The sequence below is a fragment of the Lates calcarifer genome, linkage group LG13 (assembly GCF_001640805.2).
Source record: "Lates calcarifer isolate ASB-BC8 linkage group LG13, TLL_Latcal_v3, whole genome shotgun sequence".
Lineage (NCBI taxonomy): Eukaryota > Metazoa > Chordata > Actinopteri > Centropomidae > Lates > Lates calcarifer.
This window is the reverse complement of record NC_066845.1, coordinates 17,320,717-17,339,985: the sequence shown is the minus strand read 5'-3', so window position 1 is coordinate 17,339,985 and position 19,269 is coordinate 17,320,717. Positions and strand designations below refer to the sequence as shown.

Below are 19,269 nucleotides of genomic sequence, written 5' to 3'. Positions count from 1 at the left end.
ACCCATGTGCACAGAGCTGGAACAGGGTACAACTGCATAAAATTGAATTGAATTAAGGCACCAAACATTATCACCCATACTGTGTTCTGAGGCATTTGATAACAGAGGAGGATATTTCCAGCCTACTTCATTTGCATCCCTGTGCTCATGGCAAATCTACACACACACTTACAGCCATTATCACAGTCAAAGTCATGTTCCTGAGACATGGAAAAGGTGATTGAGAAACGCATGCATCTGGCATAATCTGTCAAATAGTTGTTGAGAGGAAAGCCTCCCTCAGATCCCACAGCCTGCAGTCATCATTCATAAACCGCAGGGGGGCAAAGACACCAGGAGCATTAGCTTTTAAGTGAATTGTCATTGGAAAACGACTAAAGACTTTGCGCATAAGGGAAGGCTTTAAGTACCTTGCAGAGCAGTCTACATACCCATATTTGCGCGGTGTCGGCTCCTCCTCATGTTTAGGGCTCTCTGTTGCATGCGTTCCACGTCCACATGTTAGACGCACTCGGCGTTTTGTCCAGATAGTTGGACACGCACCCAGGACGCCCGTCTGCAAGGAAAATATACGCACTTTGAGCCGCAGCCGTATCCGCTTTGCGCACAGCCGCACACCTGTCGGAGATGAGAGTAGCTCCAGAAGGTGTGTATCAACCTCTGCCTGTAGTTTCCCACGTTACCGCACAACATGAGCTTGATAACGCATATTTCTGACTGCCACCTTACAAAAACCGTCGGATGAACGCGCTCAAGCTCGTATCCTCAGGAGAATTACATTGTTGAGCGCGTTTTTTTTTTTTTTTTTTGGAAGGCTGTAAAAGCCTACATTTCAAACACCGAGTCGCCAATTGTTGAATCTAGGTTAAGTGACAGAAAAGAGACTGGAAACCGAGCAAGTGAAGAAATTTGAAAGGAATAAACTGAGGTCCAAACCCGGCAAGTTGGATGAATCCTAATTCAGATGTGCACGGTAGGAGGAAACGGCGCAGTCTGCTGTGGATTAGACCCGTTGACCGTGGCATCAAGAATAAATCAGTTGTATAGCAACAGGAATGATGTTGGTGTAGGATTATACTGAGCTCAGTGGTGCTCGTTTCAGGACTTGAGATGCCCTCTCCTGGTCGTGGAGTGACTCTCCGCAGCCTACACTGAAGTATAGACTTCATTGTCCTCAGGTACAGACAGAGCCTGCATATCAATTAAAGCAGAGGAATGGGAAGACTGTTTGCTCTGCATTTAAATATTTGTGAAGATGCACTGCCAGTGACTGAACATTTTCAGATTAAACTCAAGCAAAGCGCTAATTGCAGGATTGAATATCACAAAATCTAAATTTACTACAGGGAACTGAGAAATGTTTGTCACTATAATTATCACATTTTTGATTAAAGGCACACGTGACTACTTAAGTAATAGTAATTAGAAGCATGGCTCCTTTTAATGTTTTATATTTAATATATTGTTGGAATATTGTTACTAATATAGGAACATTTCTTCAATTTATGCCCCATACTATCCAGTAGTTTTATATATAGATCATATTCATAAGTTCACCATATGTTTTCTATGTGAAATCGTAATCTGCAAGTAACTACTATGTCAAATACATGTAGATAGGACTACAACATTGCAGAGTAAAGTGGAAGTTCTAAAGTACAAATACCTAAAAAAACAATCTTAATTCTATTACTGAAGTAAATGTGCTAAGTTATTACCTTCACTGGTGATCAAGTCTGATTATGTGTATATTTTATTATTTTGTCTATAGTGTGTCTATAGTTTACTGCATTTATTGCTAACATGCTAACATAACATAAATTAATATGATGCTGTATCAGCAGTATACCTAATTGCCATTGCCTGTGTGCAAAGTCTGAACTGTAACTACTAATACCCTCCACTCACTTCAGAAGAGCCCCAGCGGTTGTACACTGGATCTGGGGCCTTTAAGGAACGGTTGGCAAAATCTCAGATGTTATGATTCTTAATTAGTGCTTCACAGGCAAGTGGGACTATAATGAAAAGGTCAGCTTATTAAGCCTAGGTTTGCATTATCATCAAGTACAGTAACAAGCAAGAAAAACTATTTACATTGTCTTCTACAGGTGTCTATAGGGTCCATTGGCCATTTCTAATAAAACAGACAATTGTTTCTGCATCCATATGTTGTTTTCTTGTATTTTCTGACTTGTGGTATTAACAATGAGCACACTGTTTGAAATTCATTTTTGAGTATTCAGTATTCAGAAACTTTTGACAGGCAGTGTGAATTCAACATACAGTGGAAAACAACAGATGGGAAGAAAAGCGTGTGTATATTTTTATTCATTTGGTTTTAAGTGTCATATTTTAACTTATGCCGAGAAAAGTTGAGAAAGTGCAGTGCTTTTTTCTTCCTGTTGTCTATTCATTGTTGGATATTGACACAGAAATGTGTCATGCGTAAACAAAGGGTGCTCTCAAGGCCTCTTAATGGGACTTTGAGTCAGGGTCAAAATCATCACTTCTAATGGGTCCCTCTGCCTCTGTTCTTAATGAGTAGCGTAATTACCAGTAATGGACGTTAATGAACATTTGAGCTCAAATTGCAGATAGTTTGTGACAAAGAAATTGGTGGAAACAAAAATAAAACTGATGCATCTTACACTTCAGTGGCAGTCACTCATTTAATTTCCATTGTTAGATCAATCAGCTAACTGGAGTTGAAGGACAGGCCAGGAACCTACTGTCTCTCTCTCTCTCTCACACACACACACACACACACATGCATGCACACACGCGCACACACACACACACACACACACACACAAGGTGACTGAAAGAATGACAAATACTACAGCTTTGAATGTAGCATATCCTTCAGTGTGCTTCACACTCGTATGCCTTTGAAATGTCTAGTGATAATTCCAAACAAAGCATGGTTGAACATCAGCAGAGTTTCATTAATTCTCTAATCTTTTATTAGTGAATTCCATGTGGTACATAAGAGTAAAATACAATAGCTTAAAAAATCTTCACAGACCACAGAGGGATCTTTGATGTGAAAGTACAGTCTGTTGATACAGCTTCTCGAAGGGTTTAGATATACAGTAAGTATCCATATATTGTTGTCTAACATGAGACTTGTGTTATGTGCATAAAGTGTTTTACTTTGTCAAAAGTATTTGATCATTAGAGGGTAAATTAGAAAGAGCAGTGGCCTAAAGATGGAGCCTTGAGGTACACCTGAGAGAACTGTGTCAAAACACTTGATTTTACCTAATAGATAATTCATTTAACAATATGTCAAGGTTAACTACGTTGAAATCTTTTGAGAAATGAAGAAACCATGAATTATATATGTATTATTTTTAAGTGTGTGAATAATATCAGACTGTTCTGTAATATCAACTATAAGAAGAGTAGCTGCATTTAATGAACTTTAAAGTGCATAAATGAGTATATAACACTGTATCCCTGTCATCTATTAAGTCTCCAACACACACAAAGTCTGTTACTAATAATATTATGCATGCATGCATAAAATGGCAAATGGTAACGTAATCAGACAATACTTTTTTCTTCAAATTCAAGTTTTTTTTTCTTTTTTTTTTCCTTTTATTTTTTATTTTCGAAAAAGTCATTTACTTACAGGTGAACAAAGAGATGGTATATAATCCTGCAAAGTCTCACCTTAGTGTTGATGACAGTGAACTGGCTAAGAAAATGTAAGAAAATGGCTACTGTCCTCAAACCAAATCACTGGCCATTTTGTTTAGCATATATTTAAATTTATGAATGATAGTGGAAATAAATAGCAATAGATTTATACAGAAAAAAAGTTATCTCCAGATGTAATCCCACTGTTAAAAATCACAGCACGTAGCTGCTGTGCAATCATCCCATGCTGAGTTCTTGTAAACTCCCTGTGGTCTGCGCATCAATTCTTATTTATGTTGTCGAACAAATCTGACATGACCCACTTTCACATCTCATTCAGCTTTCTTTAGGGTATTTGCTATAACTGGCATATGCGAGCAATGCAGAACTGCCATGGATCAATAATTGAGTTTCACACTATATTTATAGTCAACTCTCAACACTGGAAAGAATACCACTGCCTCAACTTCTTTTAACTCTCCCAACTTGAATGTTCTCTCGCTTTTCTTTTTCTTACTCGCAGCTGAAATTCGGCTGCATGTCAAAACATTCTTCAAATAAAATGACTTGATTTCATGACCTGCTGACTCATTGATGATTGACTGAAGTGCTTGATAATGTTCCCTCAGGTGTCATCAAGTATAAATGAGCCCCACAAGAGAACAAAATGGCACTCTATTGTCATGAAAAGCATAGAAACCCAGGCCATAAACAAGAAAGGTATAGTACAACCGTATGCACTCACCTCACTTTGCAAATAACTCAGCCACCAAATTGCTTCCTATGAAACTTTAATGACTGTCTGTGACTGACTGAGCCCTGAATAATAGAGCAAGGGAAGGACCTGCTTTTTTGCAGCATAATGAATCCCACTGAAACAGGGTGTAGAAATGTATAAATAGTAAAATAATTAGGACAAAGAGAGACTTAAAACAGCACTGAAGCAGGTGCTATTTACTCTGACCCTGACTTCTAAATGTGTAACTTTAATTACCCTGTGAATCAAAGCAGGTAAATATTTCTGAGACAGAGGGCTAGTCCCAAAACATCTGGCTCTTTATTTGCTATTGCTACTGTGACTCAGAAAAAGGAAAATGCTGCATATACTTTTCTTTGTCTTTTGATATATGAATGGCTGTATATTGACTTAACTTTGTTTATACATATGAAGTTATTTCCTTAAAATTTACCCTCAACTCACCACAATATTCTTATTTAAATAAAACTTCTCAAAGTTGTGCCTCTGCTTAGGAACTAAGCTGGACTTAAGTCAGAGCACCGAGGAGGGATTCTTGAAATCTGGAATGATTGAAATGATGAGTCATATTCTGTTTTATTTTAGTCTACTATTTTCCTAAGATGTATTATGAGCATCTCTTTCTCTTTACACCAATTCATATTCTGATGCACCAGCAGCAGAGGTGCTACAACATTCATGACGTTAATGAAAGAAAGGTGGTCGAAAACACCATTAAGCCACCATTAAAACACTATTGTTTCAAATTTTAAACCAGACTTTTCTCACAGCAACATTCTTGAAAATGATGATACCAAGCCTCTATATGCGTCTACCTTTTCAAACATTGCTCTCATACATAAGAAAAAACACTTCTTCAAGGAAGTCTATGAGGATCAGTAGTGCATTATAGAAATGATGATAATGGGCTCCTGCATTTAAATCCAGGGTCTAACAACCATAACACTTGACAGTTTCCTGCAAAATTAGCAGTTTCCAGCATCTCAAATGTAAAGGTTCTTCTTTTGCAACTCTGTTTATTTTCTCATATATAATGTATTGTGATGGCCTAGCACTATACACATGAGTCAGCTGGGCAAAGAGGTTTCTTTAAATAATAATAATTTTTTTTTAAAAAAAGGATTCAGCCTTGTGCCTGTATGGTTCTACTGCAACAGGGAGAAACTAAAGACAAGGTCAGGTAGCAACATAGCAAATAAATAACATACAGCATTTCCTATACTATTTGGATTTAAATGGGAATTGCGAGAAAGCAAATCCAGCCAATGAGGAGATGTGATTCTGTTCTGATTCTGTTGGTCATATCCTCTCTGTTACCTGGGCAGGAGAGACCTGGAGGTACAGTGTGTACTGTAACACACACTTAACTTAGGTACTGAGGTGCATGTTCATGTGCTGCAGGTTATGTATTACTGTCTGTGCACGTCTGAAAAATATCACACTGTGCAGTTATATAAAACTTGGTGCAACCTCATACTAATACTGCTACAGAGACTCATTAAAGCTTCGATGAATGTATTTCTCATAATATCTGAGGCCATGCAAGGCCATTCCACATTGATTAATTCAACCTTTATGAATATTTTGGTTCCTGAACACAATTCCTTTTAGTTAACAAAGGAACTCTATCTAGATAAAGAAAAAAGTGTGTTAATTATCTCGGTGGGGTTATCAAATCTAAGTCTGTTGGTGACCTAGAAAACCCAACAATGATCAAGTTCATCATGTTTAGCAGAGCATCCAGAGATGGCTGTAACCTAAAATCGAATATCTATCCTTCTTTGAATCATTACAGATTTGGATTTAGATTAATAATCTTCCAAATGGCATATCTGTTAGTGTGGCATTAACATTCTTATGTGCAAATATCATATTATAAAACATCAATTTTAATTTTGTGATTAGCAACCACAGCGTCTCTTTAAAAAAAAAAAAAAAAAAAATTATGTACAACACAGCAACACATCTACTAAATAACTCCATGTAATGAATTTATTTTTTGTGTTATTCATTCAGCCTCCCGGGTGTTTATTTTTCTGTTATACTGTTTCGTTTCATCCAGGATGCTGGCTGGTTGGTCCTATGCTGTTTGTTCTTTATGTGCAAATAAAATTTTAATGAAGCACCTGATTGAGTGTGTGAGAGTCATGTATTTGCATGAGTGATGTGATGTTCTAAAAATCCCACACACATTGGCAGTCTTACAGTGGGTAGTATGGGCACTCTGTTCAAATCAATGTAACTCGTCTGGTAGTATCACAAAATAACACTTAAAGGAAACATTTAAAAGATTACAGCCATCACGTAAGATACACATAATATGGAAAAGGTTTTTGTGGATCACTGTCGTGTTATCCACCTATCTCAAGACAGAGGCCACTGATTTTTAGCAAGAGATTACCTCCCAGCTTAGACATTTCAAACATATTGAAAGGCCATTTTGAAAATATGAGCATGGATGATAATCTGCTGTTTGCTGACATGCCTCCACTTTTTGCTCTGACAGTCAATTTTTGGAAAATAGGGGCTCTGTGAGAAGAGTAAAGGGTCTATGAAAGATGACTGTGTGGATAAATAAATCTATCTCTCCATCTGTCCACCCATTTGATACCAATGACAAGAATTGCAGCTATAGTAGAGTGTGTAGTGCATATGTGCAGCATAGCAGGCCTTAAACTAGCTGGTTTACATGTATGGATTCATGTTTGTAAATGTATCTAGATTAACAGAATTTAGTAAAGTAAGACTCACATTTAAATTTTTGTCTCAATGGAACAGGTAATTTCTGCAACCAATAAAATTCTAATGTATTATCAACTTTCACTGCTCGATGCTACTTGTGTCATTGGCAGTTAGAAGACAGTAGCTGACACCTATCTAAGGTTGATTACATTGTTATTGTCAGTTTTCAGTTCAAGATGTGGATGTGCACACGTACACCTTTTCTACATTTTCATACATAGAAGATAAGATCCAGGCGATAAAGTGATTGTGGAGCTGACACATGATCACTGGCAGTCAGTACACCACATCCTCCCTTTCTGAAACCACCACACGTTGTTCTTCTGCCTAACTGTTGCAAAGCGGCCTCTCCTGACAGCGTCATTGTTGAGCAGCACGTTCTTCCCTCACTTTGGGTGCACACTTCTTGAATAGCATGTGATCTCCCAAGACATGTGTGAGGCAGCGCATCCTTTGAAGAGCAGATTTTGTTTGACATTCAGTTGAAAAATGTGCTACTATAAGTCCAAGAGGTATTATCTTAACAGAATAGCTCATTTTCACACCTCTCAGATTCACCCCTGCTGGGATGCTCATGGAGCAGATTTCATAGATACATTTCTTCTCACTACAATTCACAGGCATCAGAGGAAATCCTGTTTGACCAAGAATATTACCACACTCCTGGCCAAACATTGATATGACTACATTAGCTCATTTCTCTATAACCAAAATTGATGTGGATGCTGATTTCTGTCTTATCTTTGCTGAATTCATGATCAATGTCAGCAGCTCTTCAACCAAGACATTTCTCTCTGCGTGCACAAGGGGCTGCTGTTACCACACATTACAACTCAGACTCTCTAGTGCTGTGTGTTCAAATATGGTGTTTTCCACACTGTTGTGTTCAAAGTGATGAATGTCTGTTCAAAGCAGGATGAGCCAAGTATGAAAAATGAGTATGAAATAACCACAGAATTACATGTTTCCCTATCTCCACCTGCTTTAAGCATGTTTCGCCCGTCCCTCCTCTGCCGTCTGTCGACTGCCCACTTCGTAAGAGAGCCAATCATTTGAATACCAATAATCCTACTGTTGCCACCTCTTCAGCAGCATCTCTAGGCACCAAGAGGTGTTAACTGTTTATCTACATAAACTCCCCCCTGCTGCCTGAGAGTGTGGATGGATGCTGTGTGTCAACATCTCACTTAAGCTGTTACCATAATTATCATTTAAACAAGGCACTGAGACAGGGACCAAAAATCCTGATTACCCTACTTCTGTTGTGTTTTGAATGAATGATTGAAAATATTACTGAATGAGTGGTGGATTTGCCACCCCCTTATTTTGTCTAAGGAAATGTTCATCATTATCATCATCACGGTCAGCAGCAGCATCATTACACTGTGTTCGATAACATCTTTATACTGAACCTCCTCAGGTCTCTTCACATGTTTTCTGACAATAGGGGAGACCTGAGGCTTTGGTTTATAAGCAAATAAGTTGAAATATGAAATCATAAAATAGAATGAAATAAAAAATGTGTGACTATATATACACACCAAATTTCATACCAACTTTTGCCAGTTATAGAATTCAGAGTCCCCTATAGAGCAAGGTACAGTTTTTGTATTCATGTTTCCTATAGATTTAATTCACATACAACACAACACAACCGAAAATCATAAACAAGTAATGAATAAAATTGATAATAACTGTACTTACATGGTTGGTGTATATATAGGTTAACATATTTACAAGCTTATAGTCTATATGTGTGATTAAAGACGCCTACGCCTCTGAGAAAGCAGAAAGAGTCAGAGAGAGAGGAGGGGGAAGAGAGATATGAGATACACAGAGAAAGAGAGGAGAGATAGATAGATAGAGAGAGAGAGAGAGAGAGAGAGAGAGAGAGAGACTGTATGGAGTGGAGGGTTGTGCATCAGTCTGTTGGCGCTCAAATGGGTTATTGCGCACACAGCGGGCTCAACTGTAGCGGCGACTCCAACTACGACCGTAAGTGTGAAGGCGTCCTATTTCTGAGCGTCAGACGGGAGCTCGGGAGGGGGGGTTGTTTGGACCGCTGCGGAAAACTTACCTTTATATGATTTTCTCCTCAAAATTGAAGACACAAGTGATGCTCAGTATGCGGACCGACTCTGAGGCTGCATGAACTGCGATTTTTCTCTAAGAGCAGTTTAATGTGCTCTTTATCCGCTTCTTTCAGAGGATTACTCCTTCCCTCAGTAACGATGGGTAAGTCATTATGTTCTTCACAATTTAGTGACACAGTTTCTTCCTCTTGAGGCTCTTTGTAGAAGAGACGACAGCTATGATCAGTTTCTCACTGACAGATTTAATAGTTCCTAGATTGAATTTCTAACATCCAAAGAATAAGGTCTGCTGTTTATTTAAGCACAAATTTAAATCTTATTCCTGTTTTCCTCCACATGTTTCTCTGTATCTGAATATGCTCATGCATCTATACCTTAAGAGTGGCAAACGTCAGACTCTGTCATCAATTCTTGATGAAGCATGTCTGGTGTCTCAGACATCAGACCTCAAGCTGCTCCTCACTACATGATCTCCTGTTTGATGAATGAATGTCTAGCCTTTACTTATTTAAACATCTTTGAACACACATTTTCTAAAACCAAAGTCATCCCTTTGATTGCCTGTGCCCCACTCTACCCCCAACAGGTTCAGTGATGTTGGACTGGAGGTTATCATGTCTTCTTCTGCAGGCAGCTGCTTTGCTGCTGCTCAGCAAGGGGGAGAGGATGTGCCCTGTGAGTTGTCGCTGCGAAGGAAAGATTGTTTATTGCGAGTCTGGCATCTTCCAAGACATCCCGGAAAACATCACCACGGGATGCCAGGGTCTGTCTCTGCGCTATAACAACCTGCTGGTTCTGCTGCCGTATCAGTTCGCTCATCTCAATCAGCTTATCTGGCTTTACTTGGACCACAACTCCATCAATGCAATAGATGCTCTAGCCTTCCACGGTGTGCGCAGGCTCAAGGAACTGATCCTCAGCTCCAACAAAATATCCCATCTGCACAATAACACATTCAGTGCCATACCAAACCTGCGAAATATGGACTTATCTTACAATCAGCTGCAGTATCTGCAACCAGGACATTTTTATGGACTGCGCAAGCTACAGAATCTCCACCTTCGATCTAATGGACTGAAACAAATCTTCATTCGCACGTTTCTGGAGTGCCGCAGCCTGGAGTTTCTAGATTTGGGTTATAATCGCTTACGGAGCCTCACCCGTACAACGTTCCTAGGCCTGTTCAAACTGAAAGAGCTTCATTTAGAGCACAATCAATTTTCCAGGATTAATTTCTTTATTTTCCCACGCCTTACCAATCTCCAAGCGCTTTACTTGCAATGGAACCGCATACGATCCATCAATCAAGGTGTGCCTTGGACCTGGCACAAGCTACAGAAATTGGACCTGTCAGGGAATGAAATCCAAATCTTGGACCCAGCTGTTTTCCAGTGTATGCCAAACTTACAGACACTCAACCTTGAATCAAACAAGCTGAGCAGCGTGCCCGTGGAAGCTGTGGCAGCGTGGACCTCCCTGACCACCATCAGCCTGGCTGGTAATGCCTGGGACTGCAGCCCCAGCATCTGCCCTCTCATGGGTTGGCTCAGAACCTTCAGAGACCCCAAAGACATTAGCATGATATGCAGCAGTCCCAAGTCAGTGCAGGGAGAAAGAGTCGTGGACGTAGTGAGAAACCACTCGACATGTGTGGAAGTGTCAAATGTGTTCACGACCACAGCTCTCATCGTTCTGACTTCAGCCCAAGTTGTGAACATCACAACTCACCCTTCTCCCTCCAGTGTTACAGACCTGACTCGTAGTGAGTCACCTGCACAAAGATTAACCCCTTCATCGGTCCGTCCTAGTGGGCCAGACAGAAAGACAACAGAGTCCACAACCATGAGCTCTACCTCACCCATCTCCCCTGAACCCCCAACTTCATTTATCCCAGAGCTACAGTTTGAACATATGGCTTTCCATAAAATCATTGCAGGCAGCGTAGCCCTGTTCCTGTCAGTGTCATTGATCCTCCTGGTTATTTATGTCTCGTGGAGGCGCTACCCCAACACCATGAGGCAGCTGCAGCAGCACTCAGTCAACCATAAGCGCAGGAAAAAGGCCCGCAAGCAGGAGCAGGATCTTAACACTCAGCTGCAAGAGTATTATCTGAGCTACCATTCAAACTCAGAGACCATGGACTCTTTGGTGAATGAGACAAGGCCGTGCACGTGCACAATATCAGGATCCATAGAATGTGAGGTCTGAGCTACCCGCTCCACTTTAAGAGACTAAAAGTGCAATTGTTGAGCAGAGGTAAATGGTTTTTCCGCAAGATTAAGTGGTTTTATCTCTAATGTGAGATGATAGATTCTGCAGCACTGAAGGAAATACTTGGGGGCATAGTACAATATAATTATGTGCACAGAAAAGAAGACTGAAACTGAGAGATATATTTGGAGAGAGCTAATTATCACCCTGACTGACACAAGGACTGTGGCAGGGTCAGCCAGGTTAGCTCTGTGCAATTTCACGTTTCAGCCGGACCTCTGCTACAGTAGAAGTCAGCTCTGTAGAGAGACTGACATTATTCTTAGTCAACCTGTATCGCCATAAAATACGAACCAACAAAGCCACTTTTTACTTGCTAGTTTGTTTGTTTTTTTTAATTATGTAGCTTGTAAAGCTTTTAGGATGTATTGTATGTGTGCATCTGTGAGTGTATGTGTGTGTTTGGGTGCATCATCGGGATGCTCCGTTAATCTCCTGGTTTACTGACCTCTGGTTGGAAGAGTTACAGATAATATTTGTCCAGTTAACCTGTTTTGCATCCACTGTAGTGCAGCAATTAGAAGTAGCACTACCACACAAAAATAGGGGAACAATGACAGAGAGAGAGGATCTTGTCCTGAGATATTTTGCATGATATTTACTCAAGATTCTCTCCCCTAAAAAATGAGCAGTTTTAATTGACAAAAATATAGTATTTGGGTTTACTGTGGTACACACCACACAAACTGACTATATTTAAAAAAAAAAAAACAAAAACTTATGAGTCTGATCTCAGGACTGATATTTTCCAAGTTGTACAAATCCATCAGGTTCAACGAAGGCCTTGATGTGTCAAAAGTAATGATGTTGGTTTTCATAATGAATTTTGTATTGATTATTCCTATTCTTCTGATTATGCATTGTTTGTGTAAAGACATAATATGGGTACTAGGCATTCTATGTGATAATGACTGTATTATTAAAAGAAACACTGACAATTGATGACAAATTGTGTGGGTGATGACAAAATCAATGACTGCTGCATCACACAGAGAAGAAGAAATGGTTCTATATCCATGCATTGTGCTCTTGATGTTATACATTTCATTGGATTTGCAGCTGCATGCAAGAGGAGCTGACATATTTTTCATTATGTGTCTTGTTTTCTGGCTCTTCTCACTTCTGTCGTCTCCTGGCACTCCAGTATCGACAACAGTATTGATTGTATCTGTGTTACACACCTCAAACTCAGGGTAGCAGGGACGCCATGTCAGTCCTTTGGACATAACTGAGCCGGTGTAGAAAAATGTAACTATTGTGTACTCTCAGTCTTTTCATAAAAATGTCTGCTTTTAGTCCAAGTGGAGCCCAAGTAGGCAACACCATTCTTTGCTTATCCATGAGACAAAAAGACAATCCAGTCCCTGAAACCAAAAACAGATTAAGAATCTCTGCTTTTATATCACCATGTATTCTCTGTCAGTTTGGAAATATTGCTTTTGTGCAGTGAAAGGAAAGAGAGAATAGAAGCAGGCTACTGAGGGATAGTGGGTGTTACGGGTCAAGGCAGATATGCTATTAAGGAGATATCACCCACCTTGGTCTGTCTTCCCCACCCACCCCCGCCCCCCCTCTTTTTCTCTCCTCTCTTTCTTCCTTTTTTCGGCTTGCCCGCTGTGAGGAGAGAAAATTAACCTGCGCCAGGGGACATATGTGCATGTGTTAAGCCAGGCAGGATTAGGCAGTGCTGGTGCTAGCACATAAGAGCAGTCAAAAAGGTGTTTTTTCCCTTTGTGAGACTTGTTGAAAACAATAATCCACTGCTTACTACAGTCTTTCGCCCACCACACGTTTATACCACAGCTGTTAGCGGTGCAAAGAGACGTTTCATTCCCCTTGTTATCGACCATTAGCATGTTTGCACATTTCATGCATGTTATGTATAAAGTTTCTGGCTGGTCAAAGGTTGTTCAGATAAGGATTTATGATCTCCCACAATTCACTTTCTCAACATGACTCAGGCTTTCTTTATCCTCCCTGCAGGCATGGAGGCATGCTGCCAACAGAATTTATATCCATATATTTAGTTTCCAGCGCTCGCATATATGATGAATTTCTTTTCAGGGCCAATGGGAAAATCTGCAAGGCCATACGAAAGAATGTAATATGAACACGACAAATGATTTGTTGATCTAATTTTGTCAGATATTGTAATTAGTGTTTGATTTGTCATATTGTGACTGATGAAAAGCAATTTCCCATGTTTTGAAATCCTTTGGTGTTGCATAGCAGAGTAAAGAATGCTGATTAGAGAGCTGTGGTCTGCATCTTGCAGATCATTATTGAGGATATTTGTTTGGATGAAAAATTGTGGGAGTGCACATTATTGACTCAGAACAACAATGCACAAATAGAAGCAAACTCCACTGGCAAATTCCAGAAAAAAAAAGAAAAAAAATGCAGGCTACATTCTCCAAGAAATGAAAAATGTGTTTTTGAGCTAATTGAGGTAGCCTTATACTGTATACCTTGAGGAACTCTAAGCAGATGAGAAAAGCAGAATTGGTAAAATCATGTCTGGAAACACCCAGATGTACAGTTTGTTTTCTCTGTGCTTCCTGTAAACACTCTCTGTGTGGGGTAACTCGCTCAGCCCTCACTGGTAGGCATGAAATTTTGATTTACATCTCTCACTGGGGATCTTTTCTGGGGTAACGTGTGCAACTCTCTGTTCATCTCTGCCAAAGGTTATGCTGGCGATATAAAAGGTAGGCATACTTAAAGCAGTGATGATATTTCATCACTGCTACTTTGAGTTTTACTGTCAATACCTCAAATACATACTTTCCTCTTATCTGCTGGTCTGATTTTATTTTATTAGATAAGTAATTTAAAGCAATAATTCAACATTTTGGGAAATGCGCTATTTGCTTTCTTGCTGAGTTAGATCAAAAGACTGGTACCTCTTGACGTTCCATGGACATTCCTAACCCTAACTACATATATCACGTTAATTAGTGAGCTCTAGAGTTACTGGTAGGTGGAGTTTATTACCTTTGCAGAGAGTAAAGCTAGCTTCCCCCCTCCCTCCTGTCTTTGTAGCTGGCTGCTGGCTGTAGCTTTTGCATACAGATACAAGGGTGATATTGAGCTTTTCATCTGACTCTTGGCAAAGAAAAATGAATTCCCCAAAAATGTTGAACAATTCCTTTAAGCAACGATTTCCTTTGAAATAACTACAAGCAAATCAGTTATGCTAATGTTCCCCAAGTTCTCTCCTTTCCATGAGCACATTTCATTATTGCACTCTCTGTTGCTTTTGTACTTACCCGCCCTCCATCCACTGGAAGGGATTTCTTCAAGGATGGTCGAGCCAGAGAGGTCTTAAAATTGGACAAAATGAGCTCGCTAGACAGATGAGTCTTTCTTTCTTTCTTTTTTTCTTTCTTTCTTTGGTAACACTTAGTGACATCACATCCACTCTTATGTGAATTTAAGGAACATGTAGTACCTTTAAGCTGGCCAGTCAAAATAATGAGTTCCAGGCTGTTAAATTCAAATGATTAGCGTCATCTAAAAATTGAGTCAGTGAAGGATGAAGGCATTCAAAGACAGTTGTCAGAGTTTAGGGGGGAAAAAAGTTGTCCTGTCTCCTGTGCTCCAAAACAGTATTTCTCTGTTATTCCACCTTTTGTGCACTGTATGTCACCTGTAAAATTCATTTGAATACTAATGCTTTACAGCCTTTGTTATGTGTCCCAGTTAAGCCCTCAGAGAAGAGAGAGAGAGGGAGAGAGAGAGAGCTTTTTTGTTCATGTCAAAGTGGTGGTGGTCAGAAACACCTCTGAGTGCTGTCAAATCAAGCTGTTTTCTGAGTAACATCACTGTTCCAACAAGAGGACAGCAGCAGTTAGAGTGTCACCAGAAAGAATTTTTGAAATAGCTTCAGAGAAAATGATTTTGTATCATAATATATTCTCTCCCTTTCATCTTTCCAATTCATTACTCACTTGAAACTTGAACATACACAGGATGCTTAATGAGAAAGCAAGAATTTAGATTGCTCTACATTTTGTCTTAAAGCAGTCGGAGGTTGACACTTACATCAGTCAAAAGCTATATTCACTGTGTGGTCTTGTCTGGTCAATATCTGTATCATTTTCGTGATTTGTGTTTCTGTAATGATTCCAGTATTCACAAGGGTTTTCACAATAAAATAGCTTTTTTATTACTGTAAAATCCTTTTGGCAATGTTGTGTGACACTGTAAGAGCCTGAAATGGTGGGGTTATTCTAAATATCTGTTATAATTTATTACATTTTATGAGTCACTTTCTCATCCATGGTAAGTGATCCCAGAGCAGCTTTGGTTTACTTAACATCGGGAAATCATTTGAAGCATAAACCCAGTTAACAGCTTGACCTTTAAAGCTGCAGTTTTACTTCCTTTTGACAAGATGTCTGCTACATTTAGAGCCTTAAGTAGTATTTATATAACTTGTAGCCACAGATTTAGAGCTTGGATTAAGTCATCTTGTGTCTAACATACACTGTACATGCAGACTGTATGATGTAACAGTAATATAGTGCTTTCTTTTGAGATACCTCATTGTTTCATTGTTTCTTTGATTTATTTCCCCTGTTTCCTCAACAACTCTGCTTTCCACACCAGGGAAATCAACCAAAAGCCAACAACAATTAAATGTATAAGATTTATAAGCAGCACACCTAGTCACATTTTTGTTTCCTGAGTAATAAAACATCACTACAGTACCTATAATAAAGACATTGTGGCAGTGTCCACTGAGGATCCACTTCAGGGGTAAGAAAAAAAAAAAAAAAGGAAAGTCGCTCAGTTCTGCAAAAGAAATCCTCACTGTCTGGTAGCCTCGCACACCAATACACACACACACACACACACATCATAGGACTCAAACCTTTCAAAGACAGTCTTGTGATTTGACAGCTGCCTATGTGATTGACAGTCATGCTGACTTGACAAAACTGGAACAAAAAATAACAATAATAAATAAAATATGTAAAATCTCCACATCCTGTTCAGATTCTTTCTATTTCCAGTGTTGGTATTTTAAATCAGGCTGAAATAAAATGCAATATGATTGGTCATTTGGAAGTGGATCAGGTATTAAACTTGACTCTGGAAAAACATGTTTTACCACACTCAATTGTGGTAAAACAGGCAGTCTTTACACCTCTTACTGTTGTGATTCCAACATAATGCATGTAAGAGCAGAACCACAAACACTGCCATTATAAACGGCTGTAAAATATTGCTCTTATTAAATTTTTTCTGCTTAGGGCCTCCATTTGACGGAAGTCCCTCAGGCTCAATGCTGTGGGCTTGTCTGCTACCGCATGAATGATGGCAGCATTAGTGCAGCAGAGGCATACAGTGCCATAGTGCTCTGAAACTCCCTAATAAAGATAAAAAGTACCAAACCCATCTTTATTACCACTGAGACTCCACTGCAAAGGTTGTTAAAGGGCAGAAAAAAACAAGTTACACAGGAAGGAATGGGTGGTGGATTGCTGTTGGATCACTGAGGTTTGACTGCCTTTAACTGCCTTCGCACCTTATGGCAGCTGGGATTTCCCCAACAGGGCCCTGAATGATCCCACTGCAGTGGATTCCTCTTTAGTTGTTTATGAAGTGGCACTGAGTAATCTGTGGCATCTATCAACTTCTGTTGGCAACCAAAGAACTGTGACATCATCAGCATCAGTCTGGCACGACCAATGCCATGGCATAAATAATAAAAGCACATTTTCAGCAGAGCTTGTTTGCTAATTAGAGCAAAGATCCATCAGCAGAAGTGGATGAATATTATAATGGAAAGTAGTGTCATAACAACAATGTTTTGTCATTTGACATTTTTTGGCTTGAGAAACAGATCTCCTGGTCATAGCTCCGTCCTCCATGAATCCATCTGCAGTGTATTGCTCATTTTGGCCAACGGGACAGTTGACAGTAAAGCTGCCACTTGTTCACAAATAATTTCAGTAGACAAACAGGACAGTCTTTATATGTATTTATATAATTGCAGTCCTAGGGGTGACAGTCAAAAGACTCACGACCATCATTCATCACAGCTAGTGTTGTCGCAAACACTCCTCCTCGCAGTTGATTTAAATTGCTAGCTCTTGTTGTTTTTAGGTTTTCTCTGTAAAAACAAAACATGCATCAAATATTGATCATTTGTTGAAGAGGTATCTTTTAGTGAGAATTGCTATGGTTTGACAACAGTGATTATTTTTCTGAATGTTTCAAAATCTCACACCAGAATGAGAAATGCTTTTTACCATGTGTCATCTATAGAATACAATATAAGACCTCTCCACAGTCAGATGCCACACTAATCAGCTGAAGTAATGATTGCTCTGTGTTTCCACAGTCTGATCTATAACTCATGATATTTATGAATGAGGGCTTTACTATGAGATACATTTGGCATTGTGCTTCTCAAAGACACAAGTGAGCTTCTGTAAATCATTATGAGTGTTGTGATTACTTCAGCGACAAATAGTGAATTAATTAAGTAGCGGCTAGCTGATGAGAATTTCTTTTTGTTGACTTGAGCACCCTGATTGCTCTCCAAATAATACCATTAATCACAGCTGGGTATCTGTTGAATTATTTTATTTGGATACAATTAGCATGACTTCCATTTTAATATCTTATGCAACATGTAAATATTTTTATTAAAACATTGCTGTAATATTCATGCATTCTGTCCTTAATGCAGTCATCTCTATAATGTTATGATAATTTGTGTAGTGATGTGCAGAGAGTGTTGTCATAGCAAATTGCTTTGCCTGGTTACAGTGGAGAGATATTTTAACATTTTAAAGAGATTCATTCATTTATTTGAATCCAGGCACGCATGGAAAAATGCATGTATGCATGCAGGAACAAGTGAGCTGACATTACCAAGAGACAGGAGGGTTTTCATTTGGTCTTTGTTGAAATGTGTGTGTTTGACATGTCTTTGGAACAAAACTCTGAAGGACAACTGTGGAGTCTGGGAGTTTCTGGGAGTTGTAAGAAATATTACCATAACTTTTTAACATGCTGTCGTCTGTACATGGCATCTACAATGTGCATTTGAATTGCAGAAGCAGCATACAAATAAATAAAACATGGTCATGTAATAAATTCATAAATTAGTCGCTGCACTGATCTGCATATTTACAGCAGTGTAAAGTTCCTGTCAGTTGTTTCTTACTGTTAAAGGATAAGGCTGGTGATACTCTATCACTTTTGCTATTGTCAGTAAATCTCACAAGTCAAGTCAAATTTATTTATATAGCGCCAATTCACAACAGAAGTTATCTCGAGACGCTGTCTCTCACAAAAAAATAAAACCATCAGTGTGTTATTTTGTGACTTCCCAGCATTTCTGTGGCTGTCAGCCCCAAGCCCATGTGTTCCTACAGAAGATATAAATCTTTAATTTTTAAACAGGACTAAAAGTTTACAGCCAAGCTAGCGGCTCTTTGAGGCTGTATTTATAGGCACAGCATTGTTTTGAGCTAATTGCTAATGTCAGCATGCTAACATGCTGGTATTTATCATGTAGAGCATTTACCATGTTAGTTTAGCAATAAACCCAGGTAAATGCAAAGCCACTGAAATACTGTATTTTAATAAAGTCACAGTATTTCAGTTCATCCTGAGAGTGACATACTATTTATGGCATCCATCTAATGGTTGATGGTCATTTCACTCAAGACCACAAATGTCAACCTTGTGGTGCTGCTCAAGGAAAAGTAAGGGGATCACCAAACTCATTAAGATTCATCCTGT

The 19,269-nt window shown here is 39.2% G+C and overlaps 2 protein-coding genes across 3 annotated transcripts in view; one reads left to right on the top strand and one right to left on the bottom strand.

Annotated features, from left to right (window-relative positions):
* Positions 1-2,436, bottom strand: part of LOC108878725 (leucine-rich repeat transmembrane neuronal protein 4) — a 43,844-nt gene extending 41,408 nt beyond the window's left edge. Inside the window, exons 1-2 of one of the 2 annotated variants that reach the window (XM_051075301.1) lie at positions 937-2,436; positions 432-556 (exon numbers count right to left, since the gene is read on the bottom strand). In XM_051075301.1, the coding sequence (XP_050931258.1) occupies positions 432-483 (52 nt within the window). In that variant the 5' untranslated portion in view covers positions 484-556; positions 937-2,436. Of the gene's footprint in view, positions 1-431 lie in introns of both variants that reach the window. The other variant, XM_018669685.2, reaches the window with a different exon arrangement.
* A 6,645-nt stretch (positions 2,437-9,081) lies between these two features.
* On the top strand, positions 9,082-12,222 carry lrrtm4l2 (leucine rich repeat transmembrane neuronal 4 like 2). Its single transcript, XM_051075164.1, has 2 exons — positions 9,082-9,136; positions 9,821-12,222. Exons 1-2 carry the CDS (start codon positions 9,082-9,084, stop codon positions 11,440-11,442), a joined length of 1,677 nt encoding a protein of 558 aa, XP_050931121.1. The 3' UTR covers positions 11,443-12,222.
* Positions 12,223-19,269: the final 7,047 nt, after the last annotated feature.

Excerpts from the sequence above, each read along its gene's own strand:
- lrrtm4l2 (XM_051075164.1), top strand. The coding sequence starts at position 9,082 with ATGGGTTATTGCGCACACAGCGGGCTCAACTGTAGCGGCGACTCCAAC. Across the intron at positions 9,137-9,820 it reads CGGCGACTCCAACTACGACC|GTTCAGTGATGTTGGACTGG; the intron begins GTAAGTGTGAAG and ends TACCCCCAACAG.